At 55.8% G+C, this 9,177-nt stretch overlaps 1 protein-coding gene across 3 annotated transcripts in view; it reads right to left on the bottom strand.

The window, feature by feature from the left end:
* Window positions 1–1,925, bottom strand: part of SDK2 (sidekick cell adhesion molecule 2) — a 266,842-nt gene extending 264,917 nt beyond the window's left edge. For all 3 annotated transcript variants that reach the window (XM_058561479.1, XM_058561480.1, XM_058561478.1), the window contains exon 1: window positions 1,477–1,925. In XM_058561479.1, coding sequence (XP_058417462.1) covers window positions 1,477–1,540 — 64 coding nt within the window. In that variant the 5' untranslated portion in view covers window positions 1,541–1,925. The remainder of the gene's footprint in view (window positions 1–1,476) is intronic.
* Window positions 1,926–9,177: the final 7,252 nt, after the last annotated feature.

Here is a 9,177-nt window from a genome sequence, read left to right on the forward strand (position 1 = left end):
ACTCTGGCGCCAGGTCACCTAGCAGCCTTGGGCAAGTCATTTAACGGCCCCTGGACCTCAGTTTTCCCGTCTGTTAAATGGCTACTAGAATAGGACGACCTCTGAGGTCCCTGCCTGCTGGAAGATTTTATGATGATCATAAAAATAATAACTTTTATTACCTTACATTTACAGGGCCACTTACAAAATTTTTAAGTGCTTTAATGTAAATTACACTGTAAAATCTTCCCCTCAACCCTGTGAGTGAGAGCTGATTTTTTTAATCTCTTTGATCTTGGCTCTCTGGACTGCCTGGCACTGGGAGCACCAGGGTCCCTTCTTCCCCGCGGTTCAGCGACCCAAGAGGTGGGGTGGGGCCCTTTCGAGGTTCCGGCCTCCGCAGACCGGCGCCCCCGGGTGGGTCCAGGCCCCCTCCCGAGCCTGGAAGAGGCAAGGCCAAGCCCCAGGAGTCCTGGAGATCCATCCAGGCTTCGACTCCCTCCACCCCCAGCAGGCGCCGCTCGGACACCGCTGGCACCGCTCTCTGGCTCTGAGAACCCCAAAGGCAAGGAAGTGCCGGTGCAGCCGCCCTCCCCCGCTGGGACTTGCCCAGGGGCTGGGGGCATGTCTGGGCATCCGCCTTTGGAGAAGGGCAGTGCGTATCACGCCCCCTCATCCCTCCTAATACTCCCCCACCCCCAAACCCACCAGCCCTTCTCCACTGCGAAGCTGCTCCAGGCAGCTACAGGTCAGAGCGGTGGCTGCAGAGACAATCGAGCAGCCAGCGGAGCTGGAGGCAGAGGCAGAGGCTGTGTGTCTGGGGGGTGGGAGGTGAGAGGACCTCAGACCCTCCCTCTGCACCACGCCCCGGTGGGTCCGGAGCAGCACCCGCGACATCGGCTCCAGGCCCGCACCGCGAAGCCCCCCCAGCCCCAGCGGCCGGCCAGGCAGCCAGGCGCGGGCTCCGGTACGCGGCCAGGCCGGGCAATTGCCCTCCCGGAACGACCAACCGGCACCCAGCGCCCGACTCGGGCTCCTTCCTCGCGCCCTCCCGCCCCACTCCCTGGCCCCGGGGCCAGCGCCTGCACGGCAGGGCCTGCCCTTCCCCGCGGACACCGAGCGGGGAACCGGAGCCCGACCTGAGGAGCTCGGGGGAGCGGGTGCCGAGCCCGGCACGGAATGGCTCGCCTCTCCCACGCCGGCCCGAGGGCACCCACAGTGGGTGTAAGGGGGTAGCGACGCCCCACCTCATCTTGGTTGCTTCTCAGCCTGTCTGGGCGACGCCTCCCAGCACGGACCCCCACCTTCCCCCCATTCGGAAGCCACAAGTCTCTCGGAAAGATTGCCCCACCCCGTGAAACTCGGGGATGGGATCCTGAAACTCCCTGAAGAGGGCTAAGCCAGACGTCCAGGAGGCCACCCCGAGGCCAGCGAGCTCCCGCCACCGCTTCCTCCTTAGCCCCCTCCCCAGCCCAACGCTGGGGTGGCCCTGCGTACCTTGGGCTCCGGCCGCGCGGATCCGGTACAGGGCCAGCAGAGTCCAGATCAGCGGCCCCCACATGGTGACCAGCCTGGCGGGCGGGGGTCCTCCGCACTGTTTTATAATCCTTGTGGGGTCCGGTACTCCGCGGCTTCGCCCGGGGAGAGTCTACGCGGCTCTGGCCCGGGGCGGTATATGCCTGGGAGGAGCAGTTCAGGCGACCCCAACCCTTTCTCCTCCTTTTCTGTCTGAGTCCGATCCCGCGGCGCGCCCGGAAGGCGAGGGGCGAGCAAAGAGAAAGAGGAGAAGCCGCGCTCTCGGAGTCGGGGCGCCTCCCTCCCTCAGCACCCCAACTCCGACTTCTTCTCCCAGGCAGGGCGGTCTCCGTGATCCGGCCGAGTCGCGGGCCGAGCTCCGGAATAAAAGGACAACTTCAGGAAACTTCCTCCCGTGGCCACGTTGCCCGCCCTCCGCCCCCTCCCCGCCCCCTCGTTGGGTTCTCTGGGCGGACGCAGTCACCGCTGTTCCAGGCGCCGTGCCCCCGGGGCCGGGCCCGAGCCGAGCGCGGCGGCAGACGCGGGTGCCGGGGTTCCTTCAGGGGCGCGGGTTTGGGGGGCCGCAGTTAGCATAGCGGTCCGAATCTCCCTGGAGCTGAAGTTTTCTTCTGTCTAACTTTGCAGGCGGCATCTGGCGGGGCCGAGCCACCCCTCTCGGCTCCACTGCCCTGGCGCCCAATCCAGGGACTCTCGGTCCCTCCCAGGGGCGCCGGGCTCGGGCGTGACCTCGGCTCCGCGCCCAGCGGGCTAGCAAACTTTGCGGGTCCCGCGGCCCGGCGCGCAGCTCCGCGCGCCCATGTCCACGCCGGCTTCGGGGCGACGGGGGCGGCTGCTGGGCTCGGCGACCCCGGCTGTCGCCGGCGCCCGGGCACGGAGCCTCCTGCCGGCCCGATGGAGACCAGCGGCTCTGCCCTCCGCCGCGCCCTGGCCGGAGCTCTCGGCAAGACGCACGGAGAGGTCGGCGGGCAGCCCCGGCTCCGGGGGCGCGGCGCCTCCTCGGACGCCCGGCGCTTGCCGACTGCCCCGGCTCGAGGAGCAGCGGCCGCCGCTCCTGCCCCAGCGCCTCGGCCGCGCCGCCACCGCCCGCCTCGGCAGCCGCCGCCGCTTGCCGAGCCCGCCGCCCTCCGCTTGCCGGGCTCGGCGTCCGGAGAACCGCTCCTGCCTGCGCCGAGCCGGAGCTGCGGGGGCAGCGTGAGCCGGGGACGAGCGCGGCGGAGGCGGAGGCGGAGACGCGGAGAGGGGGGCCGAGCGCTACCCCGTGGCCGCGACTGGAGAGCAGCCTGCGCGCAGGGAGGGGCGGCGGCGCCGGCGGCGCCGGCGGCCCCGAGCCAGGCCCGGGAGCGAGCCCCGCAGAAACACAATCAGTCTGCGCGGGCGCGGGCGTCCAGCGTCTCCGGGACTCGCCCGAGGGCAGCAATGCCAACCCCGTACCGTACCGAAGAGGGATGCGCGCCGAGCCCGTCCGCTCTCTCGGCCAGCCTTTCCTTCCACTCGGCCCCCACCCCTCTCGCAGAGGCCTCCTCTGATTCCCACTCTCTCCCATAACCGAGAACCCCAACAACCTTCCCAGACACTGAGTGACAGGGTTGGAAGGTGTGTTGGGAAGAGAGGGTCGGTCAAGTGGTTGATTCCAGTTTCCCCTTCCTAGGTCAGGCTTTCAAAAGTCTGGAAACGCTCAGGGCGGAGAGCAAGACAAAAGAGAGGCCAGGGACTTACGGATGGCTGAGAAAGTGAAGTCGGTGCCAAGGCATATGCATTCTTTGTTTCTTTTTTTTTTTTTTTCTTTTGAGCTCTGCTTGCAAAGGGTAGGAGAACTGAGAATTGGTGAGTGAGCCACGAAGAAGAGCACTGGGAGGTTTCCCTCCTCGTGGCCCAGAGGAGTGAGCAGGACTAGCACCCTCCAGGGCAGTGGCCAGAAGCCCAGCTCCGGTTTGCAGGACCCGGTTAAACGTTTCTGCTTCCGTGGACCCTTTCCTCTATAAAATGACAATAATAATTTAAAATAATATTTTAGGGCTGGCCCCGTGGCTTAGCAGTTAAGTGCACGCGCTCCGCTGCTGGCGGGCCGGGTTGGGATCCCTGGGGGCGCACCAGCGCACCAACGCACTGCTTCTCTGGCCATGCTGAGGCAGCGTCCCACATACAGCAACTAGAAGGATGTGCAGCTATGACATACAACTATCTATCGGGGCTTTGGGGGAAAAAAAAAATAAATAAAATTAAAATAGTATTTTATGACTGTGTTGGTATAAAGACCAATGTATTAATATTACATAGTAAAATATTTTCTTCAACCTAAAATTTCATTTGTTTCTTCAGATTTTAAAGAAATTAAAACATTATCATGGCCCCTAAAAGAGGTACTCCCTGGCACTGTGCCTGCTGAGCCACTGGGAGAAGTCAGCCCTGCCTCTTGGTGTTTCTGCTGGGGAGCAAAGAGCTGTTGAGACCCTGCGCCTTTTGGCACAAGCCCTTTTCTCCTCTCGCTGGTGGTCTCACCTAGCCTGGCCCCTCATGATGCCTCTCCTGCCTTGTCCTTAGAGGTTCTGCCTGCAGGGCCCCCTCCACCCCAGAGGGCACCCCTGCTGATTGCTGTGGAGTGGACACAGCCATGGCAAACATTTCAGTACTTTTATATTCTCATTTCAGCTCTCTTGGAGAAAGAACTGTGGGCATTTTCTGAAAATGGCTGAGAAGCTAGCCTGCCTTCCCCACAGTTCTTCAATCACCTAATTCAAACATTTTGTGACTTTTTCCCCCACTGGCAACCTGTGCTCAACCTGAAGCCCAGCTGGTAAATGGCAGGGCTTTGGGGACAGGCGGCCTAGGTATGGCCAGCCCTCCTTTCCCTTGGTGGCCATGCCACTTCCAGCTGCTTAGTGATGCCTGGCTGTGACCTCACACGCCCCCTACTACATGCTCCAAACACTCCAACCTAGAGCTCAGGCCTTTCCCAGATGATGCAGAACAGCTGGTCTGCAGGGTGCTGTTACACTGCTCGCTCACAGAGGGGGCCTGAGAGCCAGATTTGCCTGAACCTCTCCTTTTCAGCCCGCAAAGAAACAGCAGAAAGGCTGCATCTCTGTTCTCAGAGGGTGGGCGCTCACATGGACACAAATGTCTGAAACCTTGGTGGATTCCACCCTGTTGGAATCCAATCCCAGACTTCCAGCAGCCGGGAGTCTGAACTGGATGCTCCTGAGGCCCCTGAACAGCATTTGTTCTCTTTGTAAGAAGAGACATGGTTGCACAATGCACCTTCTTCTGGGAGTTTAATCCCCAAAGGCCAGAACTGGGGACCAACCAGGGGCTGCAGTGTGAGAGCAGGTTTCCTTTGCTGTTGGAAGTCTCCGGGCATGCATGCATGTTAGTGAGTGGAGAGGACGGTACCCTACCAGCAACTCTTACAGCAAATCTGTCTCCATCCATCTGGGATGGAGAAGAGAGCTCAGGCTCTTTCTGTCCTCAGCCTGTACACACACACAGGAAAGGAACTCTGATTTTCTTCTTATCAGAGTTTTGCTGGCCCGGGAGGAGGCTGAGCAGGGAGCCTGCCACTTTGAGAGGGGCTCATTACTGGGAAAGTCACTTGCAGACACCATGACCTCATTCTTGCCACCAGCGGCGTAATTAGAAGGTCGCAAACGGTGCAGATACAGTGGGTGCCACATCGGGAGGGGCTGCACGGCTTTCCCAGGCTCCACTTTGCCTCGTTCTTGCAATCCTGCTCCTTCCGATCTGGGTCTGTGCTTAGAGCTCTCCTGGAAGACTCTGGGGACAGGATCTGGGTTTTCTCCCTCCTTTATATCCCATCTCCCTCCATCCCCAGAGCCAGCACTCTGTAGAAGGCTCTTCATCTCCCAGGCGCTCTCTCCATACATTTCACTCTGTAAATTCCAGGTGGGGGGAGGGGCAGTGCAGAGGCAGACTAACACAATTCATTTTGAAAGAGCCGGAGAAGCCTGGGTCACTCTGCTTTGCCTCTCCCTTCTCCCTTTCCATGTGGATGATGTATGTTTAAAATGTCACCCTTCTCTTAGAAAAACCTTCCCTGAACCCCAAACAGGACCACTTCCTTAGCCTCTCGTCCCACACATAGAGCCAAGGAGAGAGCATTACTGCAGAACTTCGCCAGACAGCCTTTGGAGTGGGAGGTGCGTCACACCACGTGCCAGCCACAAGCAAGAAGATAAAACGCAGGACAGTCAGATGAAGCTGTTCAATATCACAGAGGGCGAAGATCCTCCTTACCCCACCATCCCTCTGCATCAAACCCATCCTCTGCCCCACTTCACACACAGAAACCAAAGGGTAGGCAGGGCAGAGTCAGCTTTTCACTGTGATTATTGTATATTTTTTTCTATTTTCCATCTCAAATGTAGCAGCAACTAGAACAGAGTGTCCAGTTGCAGGGTCAGGCGCATCCTCCACCAGCAGAACCAGGCCAGCAGCAGTGACACCAGAGAGGCAGACACGTGCATCCGCTCTCTACCCCACACCATCCCCACTCCCTCATCCCCTGGTCCCTGCTTCCCAAGGTGCTCCAGGTGCTGCCCGCAGCCCAGAGGCCCACTGTTGCTGAGGATAAGGAGGCAGAAAGAGTGAGTGTCAAGAAGAGGGAAAAGGATTGGACAGAACTCGATCTGGAAGGAAAATGAAAGAGACTGTAAGAGTCACGGTTGAAGTAGCCTTTACACTGCAGGGTTTCGGCACAAAACAGTCCCCACACCGTGCCTCCTTCCTAACACCACCCTTCCTCCCAAGCTGCTCGCAGGGCTGCCTCAGCAGCCTGGAATTAGAGTCAGAGTCACAGTGCAAGTCCCAGATCTGCCATGAACCTATGCAGGGGCCCCCAGAGCACGGGCTTGCAGCAGAGCCATCTCTGCTCCACCTGAAGGGAACTCAGACAACTAATTGACTTGAAACACGGCTTCCAGTGAATAATTAATGGCATGCTTTTTTCGTTTTGTTCTGTTTTGAAGATGGAGAAAGGGAAGAAGAACAGATAGAGCAGTGTATTAAACTTCATTGGAGAAGAGAGAGGTTCTGGGTGCCCGTCTTCGCCTGCTCGGGCTGCCATAACAAAATCCCATGGTGGGGTCTAGACAGCAGACGCTTATTTCTCACAGTTTTGGAGACTGGGAAGTTCAAGATCAAGGAGCTGGACGATTCGATTCTTGGTGAGAGCTCTCTTCCTGGCTTGTAGATGGCCACTTTCTTGCTGTGTCCTCACATGGCAGAGGGAAGGACCAGAGTTCTCTCTTCCTCTTCTCATAAGGACACTAATACCATCATAAAGGTCCCACCCTCATGACCTCATCTAAATCCAATTACATCCCAAAGACCCCATCTCCATATATTGTCACATTAGACAAAATTCAACATATGAGTTTAGGGAGGATACAGTTTAGCTCACTGCAGCCCCCTAATCCAAGATCCACTCCCATCCTCAATCACCCATTATAATTTACTTTCACTACCTTAGGAGAAAAGGCCTAAGAGAGCAATGCACGCCCATGGCTGGGCTGGGGGCAGCCTGCATCTTTTGCTCTCCTGTGCTAAGGTCAGAGGCACCATGGGTTCAGCTCTTGGTCTCCAAGCCCCAGGATCTGATTGGCTGGGGAGATACCTAAACAGACTGGGCTTCTGTCATCCCTGCTCCTTCCTGCTTTTACCCACCAATTCTCCAGGAAAGGAGGAAAAGAGGCATAGAGAGATGGAGCAGAAACCGGCCAATACTGGTGCAGAAATACTGGCTTGCTGGTTGGGAGCTAGACACAAGCCAGAGAGAATAGAGGTTAACAGACCACAGGAGACAGCATTTTTAAACAACAAAACTGCTAAATGTAGGCTAGGCGGGGGAAGGACATGAACACATGAGGAGACATAGGCGTCTTCTATATCTGGGGCAGTTTCTGTCACTCTGAGTCCCCGGCTCAGCGTATGGGGGGGGCAGCCAAGTCTGGTGGAAAAGTCTGTCTTCTCTTTGGACAGGAGAGGGCGCTATAAACACACACTGCTGGAAGGTCCAGGAAGGAGGAAGTTGGTTGGGGCAGAAAGTGTACTTTGTGGTAGTTTCAGAGACAAAACCAGCAGACATCTTACTTACGAATGTCCAATCAAGTATATAAGCACCACGGGGAAGCCTGCCTCTGGGTGGCTGGGACAGTGATCTTTAAATTGGACAGAGATTTAGAATCATTTAGGACCATTCAAAATCACAGAGCAATGAACTCTAACTTGAGCAGGGTTTATTTAATCTGCTTAGTACAAGAGGAAACTGCGGATCTGCCTGTTAGCGCCATTGAAGGCAAGCTCTCACAACTGAAAGGACTAGTACCTTTGACTGGGCACGGTCCACCTCAGCCATGCTCACCTCCTAGCTGTTTTGTAGCCGTGCCACACGCAGGCCTGCCTTGGAGCTCGGCTCTTGCTGATCCCTGGGCCTGAAATGCCTTTCCTCCAAATGTCCACCTGGCTCCCTCCTTCATCTTCACTGTGTCTCTTTAAATTGTACCTGACCCGGGAGGCCTCCCTGTCAATCACTTTGAAAAAGCGATCCCACTCAGGGGAAGATGTTCAAAATAGTCAACACTGGTAAGGCAGAGCCACTGACCAATCAGAACAGTTGCTGCCTGGGCCACTCTACCAGCACACGCTGCCGCATGTCATCCCTGCTGACTCACAACCACACGTGTGCACGCACGCACACATTCTCCCCATCTTGCCTTCCTACCTTTCCCCTGCAGCACTTGCACCACCATCTGATTCACTGTAGATTTTACCTGTTAGTTTATTTACTGCCTGACTTCCCCCACTAGAATGTAAGTACCTGGAAGGCAGGAGTGTTCGCCTGTTTCGCTCTGTGCATATAAAATAATCAAATCAGACCAAGCGATGATATACGTTCAATGAAATCAAAACAACGGGAAAATGTACATGACGTACAAATAGGCTTTCAATTTCATTACTGTGTCTTTACTAATTGACCTTGCAAATTAAGCTATTTACACCTCAAATGTGTGTTTTCTGATATTTGTATTTACAGCAAACATTCACTACTCCCTGAAAGTTAACCCAATCTTTGACTAATATCTGTAACATGCACAATCACACATGTTCATTTAATTTCTAAGAAGTAAGGTTTTGCAGAACTAAGTGAGTTGAAAGGTGGTGCGAGTTTTAGGCGTGCAGATACTCATCAACTATGCAATTAACAGTCTAAGTTGTGCTGTGCCAGAGTCGGCCTGCTTACTTGGTTTCTGAAAAGGGCTCTTCTTTTTGTAAAAGTTTACATTACAGAATTCTTAAAAGCCACTGCATATAAAATACGATTCAATTTCCATTCCAGGACCAAAGTCCGCCCATGTTTGGGATGAGGTGGAGGCATTTTTTAGAAGGCAGAATGTAAGAGTGGACAAGGGCTGAGATGTGGCATCAGAGAGATCTGAGTTCAAATTCCAGGTGCACCAGTACTAGTGAAACTTTGGAGGTCTTCATATCCTAAGACTGATAAAAGTACCTGCCTTATAATGTTGTGATGGTTAAATGAGATAATACATAGAGGGTCTAGAGGGTCTGGCATCTAATAAGCAATCAATAATATTAGCCATTATTATTAAAAATCATTCCTCAGTGATCACTTAGAATTTTGCAACAATC

Source organism: Diceros bicornis, chromosome 18, assembly GCF_020826845.1.
Source record: "Diceros bicornis minor isolate mBicDic1 chromosome 18, mDicBic1.mat.cur, whole genome shotgun sequence".
NCBI lineage: Eukaryota > Metazoa > Chordata > Mammalia > Perissodactyla > Rhinocerotidae > Diceros > Diceros bicornis.